General features: G+C 49.5%; 1 protein-coding gene across 1 annotated transcript; it reads right to left on the bottom strand.

Annotated features, from left to right (window-relative positions):
- Positions 1 to 1696: 1696 nt before the first annotated feature.
- LOC109505079 (disease resistance protein RGA2-like) lies at positions 1697 to 20192 on the bottom strand. The gene is made up of 4 exons (XM_073248694.1): positions 17071 to 20192; positions 5107 to 5587; positions 4813 to 4973; positions 1697 to 1983 (listed from the first exon to the last, which is right to left on the bottom strand). The coding sequence occupies exons 1-3, from the start codon at positions 20097 to 20099 to the stop codon at positions 4875 to 4877; spliced, it is 3609 nt and encodes a 1202-aa protein (XP_073104795.1). The 5' UTR covers positions 20100 to 20192; the 3' UTR covers positions 1697 to 1983; positions 4813 to 4874.
- Positions 20193 to 21824: the final 1632 nt, after the last annotated feature.

Raw genomic sequence — 21824 nt, 5'->3', positions numbered from 1 at the left:
TGTCCAACCAGATGGCAAAATAGTAAAAATATAATCTTAGAGAGAAAGGACATTTTCATCACATTGAATTTGAAAAACATATTATGGTGAGCATTAAATGTATTTGGTGATGGAACAGTGCACCGTCTCCATTTTCTTCGCACCTGCGGATGCCTGATCACATCGAGCCACAAAGGTGCCATATGGACCAATCGAGCGAGGTGGTGTGCTTCATGTCAGATTTTCTATACTGCAGGTAGTGTACAAAGAATTTTGCTCAAGAAAGGAGTGAAATTCTTTGAACACCGCTCGTGGTTTAGAAAATCCAACGTGGAGCACACTGCTTCGCTTTATTGGGCCACATAGCCACTGTTTTCCAACACGTATTTAATGTTTACGATTTTATTTTTTTATTTAAAATTTTGAATGAAGAAAATATTATTTTTCTTTTGAAAAAATTATAACATCCTGCACCAATATTATGGCATCCTGCATTAAAATTATGATTTAAAATTTTTTAATGATAAAAATATCTTTTTTCTTTATGACATCCTGTGAAAAAATTATAATATATTGTACAGAAAATCATAATTTCAATGCAGGATATCATAATATCGGCACAAGATATCATAATTTTTTTAAAAAGAAAAAGATATTTTCGTCATTCAAAATTTTAAACGAAAAAATAGAATTACGGACGTTAAATAGACATTAAATGTGTGTTGAAAATTGATAGCTACGTGATCCAATCGGACGAGGTGGTATACTTCATGTTGAATTTCTACATTGCAGGTGGTGTACAAAGAATTTCCCAACATTGTACCAAAGAAAAAAAAAGAATTTCCCAACAAGAAGAGAGAGACACGGAAGCAAAGGGACTTAAACAGGGCACTGTAGCAGAGAGGAGAGCTTTCTTGACATCATATCATGCAACTGCCGAGATCCAGAAGAATATAAGGCGGCCCAATCAATGAATTCGTTCACTGCATTCCTGAGGGCCTGAGTCACAGGATGACTTCTCTTGAGAAAAATTCTTGCATTTTGTTCACGCCATAATTTCCAATAAATTGTCAGGACTAAAGCATTTTGTTCACAGGATAACTGATCCCATCCTCTCCTAAAGCTTTTTTTTTTTTTTTTTTTGATGCTCTTTGATCGCCAAGACGTCCACAAGAAAAGAAGGGATGGAGGATGATATTTAATTTTCCCACAAATCTTGACCATGAACCAAATGCTCTTGCTATAAGAGCAATGCAGGAACGGATGGCTTCCTAACTCATCTGCTGCACCATGGAGGAACACAAGTAGGAATCCTGCCATTCCTTTCTTCTTGGAACATCTACCGCATGTAATCAATTTCTGAGCACCAACCAGCAGAAGATTTTGATTTTTCAGGTGCATTCACTTTCCACATGTCACCATAATATGGGAAGAGAACACTACCACTCTTGATGAAATGATAAAAGGATCTCACCGAGTATGTTTGGTTTATCCTCACACCTTCGGGGATGCACCGAATGCAGCAGATAATATAGGCTTTCGAGCTCCTTTGTTGTGCTTGGAGGCGGTGGCAATGAGGTAGATAATTCCCATCTCAGATATCTCTATTTCGTTCATGAAGCTTACACAGCAAAATACAAAAGGTCGGAGTTCCGCTAACTCCACAGTTGGAGTGCGCTAACGAAGCTCCACATCTCTGCATATCTAAGACCACATGTATCACAGATGGCATGCTTTATATTACAAGATTATAAAATGCAGCAGGTACATTTGGAAAATCATAGAGTACATACAGATCCTAGGGATTTAGATTTAAAAAAAAAATGGTCCATGCAAATATCCAGCACCACTAACATAACAGTCACACAACTGCAAGGAATCTGCCAACCGATCCTTGCATAAGGACAGCATTGCACCAAGAAACTCTTCACTTCAAATCCATTCTTGAGGAGGTAAGCGTAGATTGACAGAAGCAGCTTCTCATCATTGCCTAAAACTCCTTGTCTGCCAACAGGAAATGTAAGACTGCAGAATTAGAACCATAGGTATGACCCCTCCATTAGTTTCTCTTCTAGTTATGTGCCTATCTCTGTATCTCACTAGTTATATGGTTTTACTAAAATAGGCAGCGAGGGAATTCTCTTCTTGATCATAAGAAAACAACTAGCAAACTTGTCGAGAAGAAACAAGAAAAAGAAAAAACAGCCTGACAAACATTGAAGGGTATCCTCCACATTTATTTGTGTATTTATTTGGAAGAAGACATTCATTTTTATGTTTTACATCACTGAGGCTACATTAGTTATTTTTGCTTTGATGGTAACGCAGTTTAGTTTTTTTTTTTTTTTTCTCATGACTATTAGGGGCTAACTCCCCACCTTTTCTACCCTATACCACCCAAACCTTAGGGATTGACTTCAATAAGAATTGAACTTCTGACTTCTTTTCCAGATGGAAAGAGATGATGCCATCAGAGCAAGCGCTTAGTGCTATGACTGTTTAGTAGCCATCTGAGCAAGTGCTCCATGGTATGACTGTTTAGTAGTTGATCCTCCAAACTTTTTTCAACTCCTCTTCTTACCATCCTATCCTTAAATTTTTATTATACACATCTGCATTGATTATGCAAATACTCTAGCAGTGTTTCTCCATTGATGAATCTATATACTCAATACTGCACACCACTCAAGTCATGTTATTCTACCACTTAACATACATCCTAAGGTATGCCATACCTTACCGAACTAGATAGTATAGAGCATACCGTACCATACCAGTTTGGTATTGGCACATGGTAGTGGGAGCATACCAACACTATGCTAACTGACTCTGTACTGACACAATAATAGGGTGGCACCATATGGGGTATCTTGATACATCTATTTCAACATTTTTCCCATAGAGATACTCATCTTATTTGCATTGGATTTTTTCTTTTTTATGTGGTACAAGACATGAAGCATCAAGTGATATTTTGGTTATGACCCTACTGATTAAATATGATCTACTTTTTGTAGTGACTATATCTAATATTTGAGTAACCAAAAATTATGACCATGCTATAATAAATGGCCACTTAGCTAAAGCCGTTGGCTATACAGCCTTTTATTTGACTAGGTTGCTTGTATGTCCTATTATCTTTATTTTTTGTGATTGCTTGTATATTGTTCTGGTTAAACACCGTGGAATATATAAAAAGTTGGATCCTTATATTATCAAAAAAGTTTTTCTGATCACACTTTGTGCCTGAGTTACAGCTACTTAAAAAGATTTCGGTGGATTTCTATAGCCAAAAATGTAGTAGTTTGAGCAAATGCAAAAAAGAATTTAGCTGTACTCTTTTGCTGAGGAAAATTAGATAGCAGTATTCTTGATGCGTTAAGTCCTATTACATAACTTAGCGAAAGGTAAAGGTGAACCTAAAACTATGAAATGGCTAGAAGGGCTATGAGTTGTTTCTCTTTGCTCCCATCTATCTACATTGGACAAGTCATGCTAAATCTAACTATCCTTAAAAAAATGGAATCTTGTTTTTGAAAATTGTTTGAAAAGTAAAATGACTTCTTCTTGCAAATAGAATGCCCTATCCAATTAACTTTACATCTGATATGCAACTGGGCCAGTATAGCTTCATGGCATCTATGTAACTAAGTTAATTAGGATGAGGGATGCCACTCATTATGTTCTAGAAAGAATATACATTTAGCTGCAGAACAGGACCCAGTAGGTATACATTTTGCATATTCATTAGAGAAACAGAATAATCACATTATGTCTTCACAAGAGCAGCATGTTTTGCGAGAAACACTGGATAGTGTTAAGATTGGAAAACATTCGTCTATGACATTCTTCCTAGAATGTAATTGTCAGCATCCATTTCCAATTCTATGTTGGCATCATATATCTGTCTCTGTCATGTTTTTCATGGATTTTGGAGAGTGTAGTAGTCCTTGGTATCCATCTTGATTTCTTCTTTTAATCTAAGTTCTTTCCATTCTTAAAGAATCTCAAAGAGTGGCTTGGTACTTGCATAAGTTTTGACATAAATGCAGGACAATGCACCTCTCCCAACAATTATACTGGTATGCTAATGCTGGAAAGAAAAAAAAAGAAAAAAGAAAAAATCAATGCATGCACATGACAAGTTGACACCTAGAATGTCACTTACTATTGACAACTTGCTATGCAAATTGGATTCGGTGCCAGTGATGCTTTAGACTACTAATAGTTCCTCATGAATGGTTCAAAAGAACACTTAAAAATTATATCCTTTATATAAGCATGTAAAAATCAAGATGCATGCATGCGCATATATATATGTGACATGACATGAAAAACAGAGCAAGCAGCGATCGGAAGCTCTAAGTCTTCCTTAGAAACCTAAGTTTTCTACAAAGACAACCACAGCACCATGCATTATTGTTGACTATATGCGAAGCCGCTTCCTTTGTGAGTGCTATCTGGTAAGGTCATTTAGGAACTGATGCCAAGATCAATTTTCGAAAATAAAAGAGAAACGAAGAAGAAGAATTGATGCCAAGATAAAGCCAACAAATAAACATTCAAGTTGGGCAAGACACTATTTTTTTATTTAACAGATTATACATACAAGGAAGATGACAACAATCAAACTTGGACGATGATGACCAAGGATTTAATTATTGGTGCCCATGCTGATACCGAATGCCCGCTGGAGCAGTATGTCCAGAGGCCGTGCCAGTACATGTTTAATTTTGTATTGAAGCAAAAAATAAAAATAAAAATAAAAATCTTTAAATATTTTTGACTTAGAAAAAATTAAAATGGATTTAATAGGCCTGTGCTCATCCATACCGATGGTTCTGTACTGATTTGTACTGGGCACTGTGAGCTACAACCAGAAGGAAGCTCAAGCATCAAATGTCGATTCTTCTTATACTTTCTTGTAAAGCTGATATGTCATTGCTTTCGCTGGTTCTTTGCATCCTGACTTGTCTCTGTTTTCTCCGTTTGCTCTGCAAAGACAGATACAAAAATAGAGCAGTTGGTGCCAGTACAATTATTAATAAGGCAAATAGCCAAAATGCAGGTGTAGCTCATTTAAAAGAGAACCAAAATTGCAGACTAATAATCAGCAATTATAGCTACCTGAAAGAAGAAGCCAGACCGAACAGTAACGCTTGAGGACGTACGGTAATTCATAATCCGCAGCACATCAAGTGCATATGGGCCTTCCTGCAGGTCCCACTGTACAGACCTTAGGTTCTCGCAACCAAGAACTACCAAGGACCTGAGCGTGGATGGGAGCATTTCGTTTGGCAGGAGTTGGATTCTAGGACAGTCCGTGATGACCCGAGTTTCAAGAGACGTGAGAATGTCCAACCGTGCAGACCTTAAGTTCTCGCAACTATCAACTTCTAAGGACCTGAGCGTGGAGGGGAGCATTTCATTTGGCAGGAGTTGGATTCTAGGACAGTCCCTTATAACCAGAGTTTCAAGAGATGTGAGAATGTCCACCAACTGTACAGACCTTAGGTTCTCGCAACTATCTACTTCCAAAGACCTGAGCATGGATGGGAGCATTTCATTTGAAAGAAGTTGGATTGTAGGACAGTCCTTTATAACCAGAGTTTGAAGAAAACTGAGCCCAGGCAGGCACCCTATATGCGGAATGTCCATGCAACTCCATATTGTCAGCTGTTGAAGTTCGGATATTAGGTTTTCTTGCTGGAGGAAGGTCCAAGACTTATTGAAAACTAGGGTGGCAGCATGAAACTGATTAAAAACAGGCTTGATGTTCTTCCATGTGTTCGATATAATCAGCTTGTTGCGGGTAGCGATCTGAAACATTTGCAAAAGAGAATCAGAGAACACTATAGGTGCATGAGTTCCATATGGAAGCTTAAAACATACATTCAGAGAATGTACAATTATGCAAGTCTCTAAGTAATCAACTGGAGCACTTCAAGTTTAGGATGGAACATACCTGAATTTTTATATGTGGCACCAATGACCCATTCCAGGGCAATTAACAATTTCAATTTTGTTAGGCATAGATGAGTGCTGAACTTCTGTTGTGATCTCAAATTTAGGACTGTTGCGGCCAATCGCCTCGTCGCCCGATCGCCGGGGAGCGTGCACCTGCAAAAGGAAGTCCGCACTGACCGGAGGCGGCTCCGGCGGGGACCCTCCGACGGTCAAGTCAGAGAGGTGACTGGGCAACAGTGAAATGCAGACAGAGAGCTCTGAGAAAGAGAGAGGGAGAGAGAGAGGAGCGAGCCTGCGTATGTGGGAGAGACGGGCGGATCGACCCCTTGCACTGTTGCCTTCCCCGGTATATATAGTGGAGCTAGGTATGGCGCCGTCATTAATGGCGCGGACAAGTGAGGAACTGTCAACTCACTGTGGGCTGTCAGAGCCGCCGTGAAAACGTCATGTCGCCGTGCGGCCGTCTAATCACCAGGGTTGACCCGGCTCTCGGCGGGACAATGCCCCTAGGTAACTGTGCCGCATGTCCGTGTCGGAGCTGACAACGTCTGGCGGCTGTACGGCGGTTGGAGGAGTCAGCCGACCCTAGGTCGGCAGCCAGCGGAGCGGCGTCGGGTTCCTCCGGTCGGTCGGCGAGCTTCACGTAAGTCGGGCCTCAGACCCCCGGGTTCAGTCGGTCGGGATGGTCACGCCCGACATACCCCCGGCCGGCGATGGGCCGTAGACTGGTCGGTAGTTAGCCACTGATGGCATCCGTCAGTCGGTCGCCCCGACCGACGATCGGTCGGTCGATCGGCCAGTCGGAGTCGTCCAACGGAGCGATCAGACCGCCAGGCGGTCGGACGGTCGGGCCGTCCGGTCGGTCGGGCCCTCCGGTGGTATGTCTGTCCCTACGGCAGTCGGTCGGGCCCTCCGGTGGTCGGTCGGCGGGTTTCCCCAACAGTTGCCCCCCTCCACTCCCAAGTCGGGTGGCGGACTGGCCGAGGCTTCCATTCGGGCAGCAGTCCCGGACGACTGGGGGTGGATTTGTCGCATGTGTAGATCCGACCGTACTGTCGGATGATCCGATGTCAGACGTCTCATAAATGCTCAGCGATCCGGACGTCCAGTCGATGTCAGAGGTCACGTTGGCGTCAGATGATCGGGCGCCGGACGATACGACGTCAGTCGATCGGATATTCGGCGCCGATCGCGGAAGAGAGGGCTGCTGTCAGGCATCCCATCGGGAACGCGAACCGGCGCGGGCGCGTGAATGCGGGGCCGCGCCCCGCGTGCCGCGTGTCAAGGTGGTTGGCCGGCGCCCCCTCCGGCATTTAATGCGGGCGGTGTGGCCGTCCCGGGGTGGGGCGCGCCGAATCTTCCGCCAACCGGGGGGCGCCACGCGTCGCGCATCTGCAGGTCTTCGGTCGGCGCGGAAAAATCTCGGCCGTCGGTCGGCCCTATATATATAGGACCTCCCGGACCCTGACCCACATTTGCAACATTTCGCTGGGGAAACTCTGTCCGGGCGATTTTTCAGTCATCGCGGGCAGAGCTCTTCTTCGCCTGTGGAGGGTCCATTCGGTTCGTGGTCCCCCCTTTTCCTTCTTCCTTTCTTTCTTCTCTTTCTCCTCTTTCGGTCCCTGCATAATGACCAGGAAACCGACTCAGGGAGCTCGATCGGGGAACCCGACCGACGACACCCGATCGGCTCCGGAAGATGAGGCCTCCTCGCTTTCGGGGCCGAACGTCGATCAGCTTCGGGAGCACTATCGCATCCCGGAGCAGTTTCGGCTCTCCGCTCCAGGGGCCGGTGGTCGGGTCAACAACCCTCCGCCTGGCGATCTGGCACTGTACGTTGAGGACCTTCGCGCGGGTCTTCGACTTCCGATTCCGGAGTTCATCCGGAATCTGCTTGATTACTACGGACTCTGTCCGGCGCAACTGGCGCCGAACTCTGTCCGGCTAATCATTTCTTTCGCGCTGTTGTGTCAGCTCTTGCCGACCAACCCCCGCGTTTCTCTCTTCCGGGCCTTCTTTGTGCTCCGACCCCACCCTAAAGCCCGAGGGTGGTGGCTCTTCAACCCCCGGAAGGGTCTTGCTTTCATAACTGGTCTTCCATCGTCCATTCATGGATGGAAGAACCAGTTTTTCTTTGTTTCCTCTTCCTCTTCTTGGGGCTTTCCTTCTCGTTGGGGTACACCCCGAACAGAGGCCAACGAAAACAGTCGGGTGGATGCGGACGACCGAGAGGACTTCCACCGACTGAAGGACATGTCGGTACCGAAGCAGAGGGAGCTTGTTACCGAACAAGCTCTCTATGACGCCGGCTTGAGTCTGGTCCCCCGAATAGGTATCGCCCGATCCTCCGGCTTTTCTTTTTGTCCATCTTTTGGTCGGCCTTTGGTCCAGCCATTAACTCTTTTGTCGGTATTGCAGGGACACCACCGAGGATGAGGCCGACTGATGCCGAGATTCGGCAGTTCGTCAAGAGGAAGAGGCCTGCATCGGGGGCTGGTCCTTCGCGTCCTGTAAAGAAGCCAACCCCAGCCCCGCCGATCGTCGAGTCGTCGGCAACCGACCAGTCGGAGCCGATCATAGCCCTTGTGGCTCCGGCGGTCCGAGTCGAGGAGGGGCCGACTGAAGAGGCGGCCGAAGGAGTATCGGTGTCTTCGCCTATGCGGGTGGAGCCGGATGACGTTCGGGAAATCGAACATCGTCCGGCGGCGTCCGTCGGCGCAACAGGGGGCGCCGGATCAAACTCCAGCGTCCCGTCGCTGCCAGTCCCGTCGGTCGGGGCAGCTGATCGGGGGAAAGCCCCGATGGAACCCGCGGAGGAGGATAGGTCGGGGGGCCGGTCGATGCCACCAAGCGCCTACTACCCCGAGGGTGCGTCGGCGTTGGCCGACCATGATCTTGCGAGGAGGTTGTGCCAAGGAATCCTCCTCCCAACCGATGTGGGGTTGCTGCGAACTCGACAGGTGTCCGAGATGTTGTCTCGGTTCTACCCGACAATGGTCGAGGTAAGCTTCGGGTCCTCCCTTCCTTAGAGATTTTCCTTAGGAATTTTTGCTTATCATGCAATTCTGACGAAGCTTTTTGATCGGCAGCTGATTTTCACAATGTCCGAACTTGAGGCCGGATACCGAAGGTTCGGCAACGTTCGGGCAGCCTTCAAGGAGAGGTCGGCGGCGGCCGAAGCCGAGAGGGCGATGCTGGCCGAACAACTCCTGCAGTCGGCCGACCGGGAGGCCAAGTTAGTCGACGAGGTCTCCCGGCTTGGGTCCGAACTGCAGTCGGCCAAGAAGGAGGCCAAGCACAAAGGTCGGGCCGTACGCCGCCTTCGACGCGAACGGGATGGTGCAACTGCCGAACTCAAAGGGGAACGCGAGCAACTCCAGGCCAGCCTGGAGAAGCTCGCGGAAGCCGAAGAGGAGCTGTCCATCGCCCAGATCGACGCCGAAATGGCGAAGGCCGAGGCGGAGTCGGTGAGGGAGGAGCTCGCCCGAGCCGAGGACGAGGCGATGTCGGCGAGAGAGTCGGCCGAACGGGCGGTGGAGGACTTCCGGTCCTCCGACCGATACCGGGAGGAGATGCTCGAATCGGGCTTCGCCTCATACCGGGTCGGGTTCGAGGATGGTCGGGACGCCGTCCATGCCTTGTACCCGGAGGTGGACGTCAGCCGCGTCGTCCCGCCGTTCGTCGAGGAAGGAGCCGAAGAAGGAGGAGCCGAAGAAGAAGCCGACCAGCCGTCGGGAGGCGTCATCCTAGCGGAGGAAGCTGTCCCGGAGCAGGGGCCGACCGAAGCTCCTTTGCCGACTGAAGCCTACTCTTCGCCGACTGAAGGACATCCTTCTGCCGTTGACCCAGCGCTGCTCTCAGTCGACACGCCGATCATTCCCGATCCTCCGTCGGTTGAAGAGATCGACTAGGGCGAATGATCGGCCCAGCCGACCATCTTCCCTCTTTGTTTCTCCTTGAAAATACATGTAATCGGGCTTCGACCCGACTCTGTAGTTCTTTCTCGTCAATGAATGAAACTTCTTTCTCTCTCTCCTTGTTTGTAATGCCGACCATTGCTGCGACGTGGAACCTTAGTCACTAACTTAAGCAAGTCGCCAACTTACGTAAGCCGATAGGACTTCGACAATTTGTGCAGCCCCGAAGGTAGAATGCGTCCCGACTTTAGGTCGGCTTCGGGTAGTCAAAGTTGCCAGTTGGGTCCATCTGTTGAGTCGGGAGCCGACCGAACCTGGTAAATGTTAGGGGGTCGGACTTCCGTAGATGCATTTAGTCGGTCATTTGCGTCGCAATGTCGGGGAACGATAGTAAGTCGGGTCCCCATACCCCTGCGTCGGGTTCGGTGTTTTCCGACGTCCGGTGGTAAGCCGAATGTCGTTCAGCCGGCCGTTGGTCGGTCGGCGAGTAGTGAATGCGACTAAGGTCGCGTCATGTGATAGACGGTGGTAAGCCGAATATCCCTCGACCGGCCGTAGCCTGGTCGGAAGTCGAGGCAATAGTCGCGTGGGCTTTTAGCCTTTCTTCGGTCGGGGCCCAATCGGCCAGTCGGCCGATGGATTCTGCCCGAAAATTCGACTGTAGGAGTATGAACTCCCGTCGCAACAGCTGCATCAGCCTTTGTCAGGGGTGGATGTGTTGCCGAGAGTCGAAGGAGTGTAACTCCCGTCATTGTAGATGCATCGGTCCGTGTAAGGGGCCGATGTGTCGTCGGTGCCAGATCCACGTCGATGCGTCGGGGCTGAGCGCCGATCGGTAGTTGAAGAGTTAGAACTCCAATTTTTCAAACTGAACATGTATTCCGACAATTGAATTACAGAATTCACTGGTAATACAGCTTCAAGTTGTCGGCGTTTCAAGTCCGGGGAATGGGCTTCCCCTCAAGGGTCTCCAGCCGATAGGCTCTCGGCCCGAAGGTGTCAGCAACCTTGTAGGGTCCTTCCTAGTTGGGAGCCAACTTCCCTTGGTCCAAGGGCTTCGACACTTCTGCCTTCCTCAAGACTAGGTCGCCAGGCCTGAAGAGCTTTGGTCTGACCTTGGCGTTGAAGTACCGGGCGACCCTCTGTCGGTATGAGGCCATTCGGATTTGAGCCTCATCTCGCCGTTCGGGGAGAAGGTCTAGGTCGGCTCTCCGGCTTTCGGAGTTGTCCGGCTCGTGGTACTGCTCGACCCTTGAAGATGGCAGGCCAATCTCGAGCGGGATCATAGCTTCTGTCCCGTAGGCCAAACTGAACGACGATTCCCCGGTCGGGACGCGGGGGGTCGTTCGGTAAGCCCACAGGACGGAGCCCAGCTCGTCGACCCAGAGACCTTTGGCTTCGTTCAGTCGGGTCTTGAGTCCATGGAGCAAGGTTCGGTTCGTCACCTCAACCTCACCGTTGGACTGTGGGTGCCCGACTGAAGTTAGTCGGTGACGGATGTGGAACCTGGCGCAGAAGTCTTTGAAGTCTTGGTTGTCGAATTGCCGTCCGTTGTCGGTGATGATGGTGTGCGGCAATCCGAACCTAAAGATGATGGACTTTTGGACGAAGTCCTCCATCTTCCGCTCGGTGATCTGCGCCAAGGGCTCGGCCTCGACCCACTTCGTGAAGTAGTCGATGGCGACAACGATGAACTTCCTCTGGCCCGACGCCGGCGGGAAGGGGCCGAGAATATCGACTCCCCACTGAGCGAAGGGCCACGGAGCGACAATGGGAGCGATTTGGCTGGCCGGCTGGCGCTGAATATTGGCATACTTCTGGCATGGCTCGCACCTCCGGACCAACTCTGCGGCATCCCTCTTCATGGTCGGCCAGTAGTAGCCCTGTCGCAAGACCTTGAAGGCTAAAGACTTGCCCCCCAAGTGATTCCCACAAATTCCTTCGTGAACCTCTCGGAGAGCGTAGTCGGCGTCGGTCGGTCCCAAGCATCTGAGCAGAGGGAGGGAGAACGACCTCTTATAGAGTCGGCCGCCCATGATCACATATTGCGACGCCGACCATCGGAGTCGCTTGGCCTCCGCGGGATCTTCGGGACTGGTCCCGTCGGACAGGTACCGGACGATCGGGTCCATCCAACTCGGTTCGGACGTTAGCTGCTGCACTTCTTCGACCCGATCGATGCTCGGCTGCTGGAGGTTTTCGACGAACGTCTGACCCAAAGAATCATAGGCCGACGTTGCCAACCTGGAGAGAGCATCGGCACGGGCGTTCTCCGTCCTGGGGATGTGGGAGATCTCGAAATACTCGAGGCGGGCCACGAGATCCTTTACCTTCTGAAGATACTTGATCATGGTCGGATCTCGCGCCTCGAAGTCGCCCTTGACCTGCCCCACGATCAGCTGAGAGTCGGAGAATGCCCGGAGGCTGTCGATGCCCAGCTCCTTCGCCATCCTCAAGCCCGCGAGGAGTGCCTCGTATTCGGCTTGATTGTTGGAGGCCTTGAAGTCAAACCGGAGGGCGTATTCGGTGACTACCCCATCCGAATTCGTGAGCAGGAGCCCGGCCCCGCTTCCCTGAGCGTTCGAGGCTCCGTCGATGTGGAGTACCCAGGTGGAGATCGGGTCTGGCTCAGAGACCGAATCTCATCCCGGGCCTTCAGCTCCCGACCCTCGGTCGGTCGTCGGGCATTCGGCGATGAAGTCGGCCAAGACCTGGGCCTTCAAGGCAGGCCTTGGCCGGTACTGAATGTCAAACTCGCTAAGCTTCATCGCCCACTTAGCGAGTCGTCCGGATGTGTCGGGTCGGCGCAGTATGGCCCTCAGGGGCTGGTTGGTGAGTACCACGATGGCGTGGGCCTGGAAGTATGGTCGGAGCCATTGCGCGGAGATGGTCAGGGCGAAAACCATCTTTTCTGTCTTCGAGTATCTGGCTTCGGCGCCGTGGAGCACTTTGCTGGCATAGTAGATGGGCTGATGAGTCCGACACTCATTTTCCCGAACGAGCACCGAGCTAATCGCCTCAGAAGATGTGGCCAAGTAGAGATACAAGGTCTCCCCGACCTGCGGCTTTACGAGCAGCGGCGGGGAAGCCAAGTACCTTTTCAGGTCTTCAAAGGCCTGTTCGCACTCATCCGACCAAGAAAAACCGTTCGCCTGGCGCAGGGTCTTGAAGAACGGGAGGCACCTTTCAGCTGATCGGGAAATGAATCGGCTAAGAGCGACGATTCTCCCGTTCAGCTGTTGGACCTCCTTCTTGGTGTTCGGATGACGCATGTCGAGGATTGCCTTTATCTTCTCAGGGTTGGCCTCGATCCCTCTCTGAGAAACGAGGAATCCGAGGAACTTCCCCGAGGTCACCCCGAAGGCACATTTGGTCGGGTTGAGCTTCATTCGGTGCCGTCGAAGGGTGCGAAAGGTTTCCTCGAGATCCTGAACATGGTCCGGGATCTGCGTGCTCTTCACCAGCATGTCGTCCACGTACACCTCCATGTTACGCCCGATCTGGTCTTTGAAGACCTTATTGACGAGTCGCTGGTAGGTGGCGCCGGCATTCTTCAATCCGAAGGGCATCACCCGATAACAGTAGAGGCCCTTGGGAGTCACGAACACGGTGTGCTCCTCGTCTTCAGGCACCATCCGGATCTGGTTGTACCCGGCGAAGGCGTCCATGAAGCTGAGCAGTCGAAATCCGGACGTCGCGTCCACCAGCTGGTCGATCTTCGAAAGTGGGAAGCTATCCTTCGGGTAGGCTCGGTTGAGGTCGGTATAGTCGATGCAGATCCTCCATTTCCCGTTGGCTTTCTTGACCATGACGACATTGGCGAGCCAGTCGGGATATGTGGATTCTCGGATGAAGCCTGCTTCGAGCAGCTTGTCCACTTCTTCGTCGATGGCCTTCTGCCTTTCTGGGGCGAAGGACCTTTTCTTCTGCCTCACCGGCTTCATTGTCGGGTCGATGTTGAGTCGGTGAGTAATTGTTTCTGGAGGAATGCCCGACATATCTGCTGCCGACCAAGCGAATATGTCGGCGTTGGCCGTCAGCAGTTCCGCCAATCAGTGACGTTCGGTGTCGGGCAATTGAGACCCGACCCAAACTTTTCTGTCGGGATTTTCTCCTATCGGGATCGCCTCGAGCTGCTCGGCCGGCGAACCCCGTTCTTCCTCCTCCCGTTGATCCAGTTTGTCGATTGTCAGGGGATCCTTTGTCTCGTCGTTTTGAGCGGAGATTTGGAAGCATCGTCGGGCGAGCTGTTGATCTCCGCGCATCTCTCCGACTCCATTTTTGATCGGGAATCGAACAAGAAGATGGTACATCGAGATGATCGCCCTGAGGGCGTTCAATCCGGGTCGCCCGAGTATGGCGTTGTAGGCCGAAGGAACTTGGACGACCGCGAAAATGAGGGAGACCGTGCTTTGCCGTGGTTCGGTACCGACCGTCATGGGCAGGGTGATTTCTCCCTCTGTCGTGACGGTGTCTCTGGCAAAGCCGATCAAGGGCGTGGAGACCCTCCTAAGTCGGTCAGTTGACAGTCGCATTCGGGAGAAGGTCGAGTAAAACAAAACATTTGTCGAACTTCCATTATCAACAAAAATTTGTTTTACATCATAATTGGCTATTGTCGCCGACACAACAACAGCGTCATCGTGGGGAGTCTGGATGCCCCGAACGTCGTCTTCTAAGAAGGTGATTACGTCGTCCGGGCGTGGCTTTTTCGTCGGCTCCCCTCCTGTAGGCGTCCCCGATCCCAGTCGCTTGGAGATCATGTTGATGACTCCGACCGTCGGCTGGTTAGTCGGCGCCTCTTCAGTCGGCTGGGGGCGTCGATCGGCAATCGGTCGGGTCGGCGGACCCTTCCGAAATTTACCGAGATACCCCCGGTGGATGAGATTTTCGATCTCATCCTTCAACTGGATGCATCGCTCGGTATCGTGGCCGTGGCTCTGATGGAACCGGCAGTACTTCCGATGGTCGAGGCCCTTCGCCTTCAGAGGTGGAGGCCGTCGCAGGTACTCTTCCCCCTCGATCTCCATCAGGATCTGCGCACGGGGAGCGGAGAGAGGAGTGTAGGAGTCATACCTGGGACGCACCGGCCTCGGAGTCTGTCGGCGGGGCGATTTTTGGATCTGTCGGGGTGGAGAAAGCCGACTATTGGCCGGGGGCCTGCTTGGTTCGGCGGGCTCCCGGCCTTTTCTCCGCTTCTCCTTCGGACCTCTGGGCTCGACCAAGCGTCGGTCGGACGCTCCTTCGTCCGCGCGCATATACTTGTATGCGCGCTCCAGTAGCTCGGCATATGTTCGGGGGAGGGTCTTGTCCAGAGAATAAGTGAATCGGGACGACCTCAGGCCCCGCTTCATGGCTGAAACTGCCATGTCTTCGTTGAGGTCCCGGACCTCGAGCGTGGCCGCGTTGAATCGCGCCACGAAGCATCGGAGCATCTCGTTTTCCCCCTGCTTGAGGGAGAAAAGGCTGTCCGACGTTCGCGGCGGCTTTCGGCTAGTACTGAAATGGGCCACGAACGAGTGCTCGAGCTGCGCGAAGGAATGGATACTGCCCGATCGAAGACCGGAGTACCAAGCCCTGGCAGCCTTGCGGAGCGTCGCGGGGAAGCCGATGCAGAAAAGAGCGTCGGTTGCCCCTTGGATCGTCATGAGAGCTTTGTAGCTCTCGAGGTGGTCGACTGGGTCGGTGGAGCCGTCATATGGCTCCACGTTCAGCATTTTGAACCGACTGGGAATCGGCTCGTCGAGGACCAGTCGGGAGAGAGGCTGGGCGGTCTGGAAGTCGACGTCGTTCGAAGACTTCTGGCCGTCCATCTGCAGTTGGGCGAGTCGGCGGTCGATCTCTTCGAACCGTCGCTCGTAGTCGTCCGCTCGTCGATGCTGGGAGACCCCAGGGGTGGAGCCTCCGGAAGATTCTGAGAGAGAGGCCGACGGTGTGCGCGGCCGCTTCTCCTTCCTTGCCCGTTCCAACGGGGAAGGAGAGGGCCGCTGGGACCGTCGGTCGTCGCGCCGTGGTCGTCCCTCCTCCTCTCCGTGGGAGCGCTGTTGGGAGTGCTCGCATGGAGGCGACAGGGGTCGGCGCGGGCATCGGCGGCTGCTCCTGGAAGGCATAGGTCGGGCCGCCGGCTGCTGCTGGAGGCTTTTGACTGCGTCGGTCAGTACGGTCATCTGCCGCACGATGGCCGCAATCTGGGCCTCCGTGGTCACTGCAGGGCGCGGGGAGCTAGGCTCCGCCGCCGGTGGGGGCGGGGAGGCTTCTTCCCGGCGGGAAGAGTGCCTGGCCGACCCAGTGACTCTTGATCGTTGAGCTCTTGTCTTTGTCATGCTGTTCCCCTACCTGGCGCGCCAATCTGTTGCGGCCAATTGCCTCGTCGCCCGATCGCCGGGGAGCGTGCACCTGCAAAAGGAAGTCCGCACTGACCGGAGGCGACTCCGGCGGGGACCCTCCGACGGTCAAGTCAGAGAGGTGACTGGGCAACAGTGAAATGCAGACAGAGAGCTCTGAGAAAGAGAGAGGGAGAGAGAGAGGAGCGAGCCTGCGTATGTGGGAGAGACGGGCGGATCGACCCCTTGCACTGTTGCCTTCCCCGGTATATATAGTGGAGCTAGGTATGGCGCCGTCATTAATGGCGCGGACAAGTGAGGAACTGTCAACTCACTGTGGGCTGTCAGAGCCGCCGTGAAAACGTCATGTCGCCGTGCGGCCGTCTAATCACCAGGGTTGACCCGGCTCTCGGCGGGACAATGCCCCTAGGTAACTGTGCCGCATGTCCGTGTCGGAGCTGACAACGTCTGGCGGCTGTACGGCGGTTGGAGGAGTCAGCCGACCCTAGGTCGGCAGCCAGCGGAGCGGCGTCGGGTTCCTCCGGTCGGTCGGCGAGCTTCACGTAAGTCGGGCCTCAGACCCCCGGGTTCAGTCGGTCGGGATGGTCACGCCCGACATACCCCCGGCCGGCGATGGGCCGTAGACTGGTCGGTAGTTAGCCGCTGATGGCATCCGTCAGTCGGTCGCCCCGACCGACGATCGGTCGGTCGATCGGCCAGTCGGAGTCGTCCAACGGAGCGGTCAGACCGCCAGGCGGTCGGACGGTCGGGCCGTCCGGTCGGTCGGGCCCTCCGGTGGTATGTCTGTCCCTACGGCAGTCGGTCGGGCCCTCCGGTGGTCGGTCGGCGGGTTTCCCCAACAAGGACAATGTCGTATAATTAATGCTTTGAGAGAAGTAAGGTTTTGCATTCCCGACACTAATGTCAAGCGCTGGCAATGCTCAATATGTAGTTTTTCAAGCTTGAATGGCAGTCCTTCCTTTGATAAGAGCTGAAGTTGAGGACAATCGTAAATTGTCAGATCTTTAAGCGAGTGGAGTTTATGCAGGCCTGCTATGGATGTGAGCTGCCAGCAGTTGTCTATATAAACCCTCTTAAGCATGGATTGAGGTTGTTCTAGGGCATCCAATTTTCCAATATCACTGTGAATGTACAGAGGAAGGGAACTAATTTCTTCACAATTAGTTATCTTGATTTCTTGAAGTGCTGCAAATGAGAAAGGATTTCCCACCCATTTTGGAAACTTGGAACCACCATACCCATCCATATGCAACTTTTCAAGGTTGGGATGAGGTTGGAGATATTGGAGGATCACTTCCTCCCTTTCTTCATCAGCTGGGAGATCCATATTTTCCTCTGGACAAGCATGTAGACGTAAAAGTTGTGGGCCACCACAAATGCGGTCTACATCATACCAATCTAGATACAATTCCTTAAGTTTATGCTTGTATTCAAGACAGGCATCCCTAGCATCCTCTGTGTTGACCAAGTTGCTAAGCCCTGAGATTTGGAGAGTTCCTTGGAGGTTCACCAAGTCCTTCAGCACTTCTATCCCACCATACTCCTTCCCTCTTCTCACTTTAAAGCTTCCATACAACCTCTGAAGATTTGTGAGTTTCTTGATCCCTACTGGCAGGTAATGAATTCCAGTAAAAGCAGTATCTAGGAGGCGGAGGTTAGTAAGGCTTCCTATGCCACTGGGTAACTCTACAAGGTTCCTACATGATTGAATATTCAACTTCTGCAGGTTGCTGAGCTGACAAATTGATCTCGGCAGTCTTTCAATAACATTTGACCGTAGCTTAAAGTATAGTAGATTAGTCAGGTTACCTAGGCCATCTGGTAACTTTGCAAGAGAACCACATTCAAGTACTAACGTCTGTAGGTGGTGAAGGCGACATTCTGATTCAGGGAGCCTTATAATACGACCTGCCCACAGTTTAAAGTATTGTAGGTTAGTGAAGTTACCTAGGCCGTCTGGTAACTCTGCAAGGTGACCTCCACTAAAAATATGCCCACAGTCAAGTATCAATGTCTGTAGGTGGTAAAGGAGGCATACAGATTTAGGGAGCCTCCGAATATACCGGGATCGAACATGTAAGTAGCGTAGGTGTTTCAGGTGCCCGATTGAATCTGGTAACCCATCTTCCCTTTGCCATTCAAATTCTAGAGTCCGTAAACATCTTGTCCTTGGTAGAAGCAGTTGAAATTGGGTTACTTTTGCATCTATACACCGATCCTCCAGTATCAAAGTTCGTAGGGCCCAAAGATTATGCGAACACAGTGATTTCACTAATTCCTCATCACCATGCATGTATAAATGGCGAACCTGATCAGGGAAACCAGGTAGCTTCTTATCCATAACTGCGCAGCACTCATTTCCTGCAATGGATTTTGCAAGATCATGGATCATATCATGCATCTTAAACCCAAAATAAAAAGAATCAAAGAATGATCTTCTTTGCAAGTCATTGAAATAGTCATGGCCAATCTCTTCCATTCTTCTTCTACCTTCAAGTGTGATGAATCCTTGCGCCATCCACAATCTGACTAAAACATCTTTGTCAAACACGTAATCCTTCGGAAACATGGAAGTGTAAACAAAACAGGGTTTTAGATGTGCTGGCATGCGATTATAGCTTAATCTAAGAGATGCCAAAGTCTCATTGTTCTTGTCTAGTTCCCATATAGCACTTTGCAAGACCTCCATCCAACTATCCTCATCTCTCAGGTGTCTTAAAAGGCTCCCTATTGTCTTCACAGCCAATGGTAAACCGGAACATTTCTCGACAATCCGCTTGCCGATATCTACCAAGCCTAATTGTTCTTCAGAGATTTGACCACCAAATGCATGATGCTTGAATAATAACCAAGAATCTCCCTCAGACAGGTAGTCAGGATAATAAGAACACACTGTCTGCATGATCTGGGCAACCGAATCATTCCTACAGGTCACGATAATTTGCACTGTTTCTGCGCCAACAAAGGGGATTCTTAAGGACTCCCAGAGGTTTTGTTGCTCATTCCAGACGTCATCCAGCACGAGCAACACTCTCTTCTTCTTCACCTTTTCCTCGAGAGCATTTTGGAGGGAGCTTAGTTGTGTAAGAACACATGGTGTTTCTGTTTGAGTAAGAGACTCTATGATGGCCTTTGTTAGCCTGGTAACATCAAAATCATTAGAGACACAAACCCATCCAGTCAGATCAAAATATTCTTTTACCTTGGAGTCATTGTAGACCAGCTGGGCGATGGTGGTCTTGCCCAGTCCCCCCTTGCCGACAATCGGAATGACAGAGATACCATTTTCCATACCCTCAGACAGCAGCAAATCAATTACCTCCTGCTTGTCATGCGCCCTTCCATAAATACTTGACCCATTCACCATGTGGCTGGTTGGTGCTGGGTATGTAGGTCTGAAGACCCGTCTTTCTCCATCTTCCTCTCTTAAACGAAGGAGTTCTCGATGCTTCAAGATCTCATCGAACCTCTCCCTGATCGCCCTGATTCTATCCCCCATGGCATTCGGAAGTGAAACTACTGTGGTCATAGGAGAACCACTTACCTCTTCCTCATCGTCCCCTTCCACTCGCTTCCTCTTGCGGGAAGCTCGAGCTTCCGCTTCGGCTCGTAGTTCTTCATAGTGGTACTCGTCCAGCACGTCTTCTGCATCATAAGCCACTCCTTTAAGCTCCTTCAGCCAGAGCTTGACAGCTTCATCTCGTATTTCCCTCTCCTCTGCATCATCCAGCACTGCCTGGATCCTCTTCCGTGCTCTCTCCAGCTCCTTCAGATCTTTCAAGACATTGGCGCGTGGATCCGATGATGAAGATGGCGAGACGGCCCATCTCTGAACAAAGCTCCATATTTGGCTGGTGTTTAATAGGATGGAAGAGAGGGAATCGCTCGTCATTACACAACCTCAGTTGCCTCCTTGCTCTGATCAGACGCGGGGTACAAGGAAGAGGGCTTTGGCGTTCCTCCTCGTCTCCTTCGCAGAAAGAGTGAAAAGAGGTCAATTAACGATAATCTTTTCAAATAATACAGCTTTAATCTACGGCCACATGAATCCAGAGCAACGTCTTGAGAATCATTCAAGACTTTGAGGATAAAAATTTAAATATTTTTAAAATTAATAAATAAAAACCAAATACACCTGTTAAATAGTTTCATAAGGATAAACAACAACCTTGTTCAAGTATAATTATTTCAGTGTTTCTTCGTATCAGAAGTGGAACTAACTTCAGTAGTCAGGACTTCACGCCCAACTCAACCAGCATTCCACGTCTCTAAAAGAAAAGAGAATCGAGGGAGATGAGCTTAATGGCCTAATAAGAAACTTAATACATTAATATTAATATAATAATATAATTTAAAAATAATAATTAAATAATAACAAAAAAAATCATAAATTATAAAAACTCGTAATATATATCTATTGTAACTCAACAGTTATATAATCATATGATATACAATATTCATAATCATAAAATTATGTCTCATTAAAAAGATTCGGATCAATCGATAATTATCTTTATGATTTTGAATTAATCATGATCACTATCCAGCCTATAATTGGCATGCTCAAGTATCACATTTTTATCCATGGCACGACTATTTTCAATTCCATATTCTTGCTCGTGGCGCGGCTACTCTCAGTGTCATGTTTTTATCCATGGTAGACTATCCTCAGTACCATATTCTTGTCTATGGCGGGATTATTCTCAGTACCATATTCTATCCATGGTAGGTTATTCTTAATTTAACACGATTAGTCTAAATATTTCTTTCTCGATCATCAATTTATTAAATCTCAATAATACCATAAAAATACTATATCATATTATTTTTTTTCAAAATTTTTGATATATAGTATCATAACCCAAATTATCCGAAAAACCATCAACATGCAATACAACATATAATATAGAAAATAAACAAAACATATACCAGCCACGAGAACCAGAAACATACAATGCACATACATCGATGATCATGTACAAGGATCCTTACCTCTATTGACGATGAATTTAACACCCTAAATATCAATCTACACCCACTTCATGAACTAGATGCTAAGGAACCTGCTCGAAGATCCCTTGTCTGAAAGATTGTTCTCCTATAGAATCAATCTTGATATTTATATAAAAAATAATAAAGTATACATTATTTAGTTTAAATCCTCTATGACTCATCAGGGTCCACTCCAAGTCTCTTGAATTTTTCTTCTTTTTTTCATAAATTTTTCTCAACCTAGTTTGTGAGAGAGAGAAGAGAAATTAAAATAAAAGAGGAAAGTGAGAGAAGAGAGGTAGCCCTTTCCCTCTCTTCTTCTTCTCTTTCTTTAAAACAGAGCACCCGAACCCTTTCCCCTTCCCTCTTCATCTGGCCATGGCCATGGAACTCAGGCCGGCGGCCATTTAAAGTCGATCGAGAGATGACCTCAATAGCAGCCATAGCACCAATGGTCAGTAAAACAAAGGAAGAAGGTTCAGAACAAGAAAAGCCCTATTTTTGCCTAAAATTAGCAGTTCACCGACTCCAATCAATAGCAATTGGCCTAGAAAAGAAAAGAAATTAAAGGCATTTGGTGTATGCATATATATTTCAAAATTTTATTTTCTAAACACCGTAGCAG

Source organism: Elaeis guineensis, chromosome 14 (assembly GCF_000442705.2).
Source record: "Elaeis guineensis isolate ETL-2024a chromosome 14, EG11, whole genome shotgun sequence".
Taxonomy (NCBI): Eukaryota; Viridiplantae; Streptophyta; class Magnoliopsida; order Arecales; family Arecaceae; genus Elaeis; species Elaeis guineensis.
The sequence above is the reverse complement of the archived record's forward strand: the minus strand, read 5'-3'. Positions and strand labels throughout refer to the sequence as shown.

Bases quoted from the DNA above. Each gene is read 5' to 3' on its own strand.
- LOC109505079 (XM_073248694.1), bottom strand. From the start codon at position 20,099: ATGACGAGCGATTCCCTCTCTTCCATCCTATTAAACACCAGCCAAATA. The intron at 5,588-17,070 runs ATTAATTATACG...TTTTCTTCAAAC, and splicing joins AACCTTACTTCTCTCAAAGC to TCTGGTTATAAAGGACTGTC. The intron at 4,974-5,106 runs GTAGCTATAATT...CTGTCTTTGCAG, and splicing joins GGTCTGGCTTCTTCTTTCAG to AGCAAACGGAGAAAACAGAG.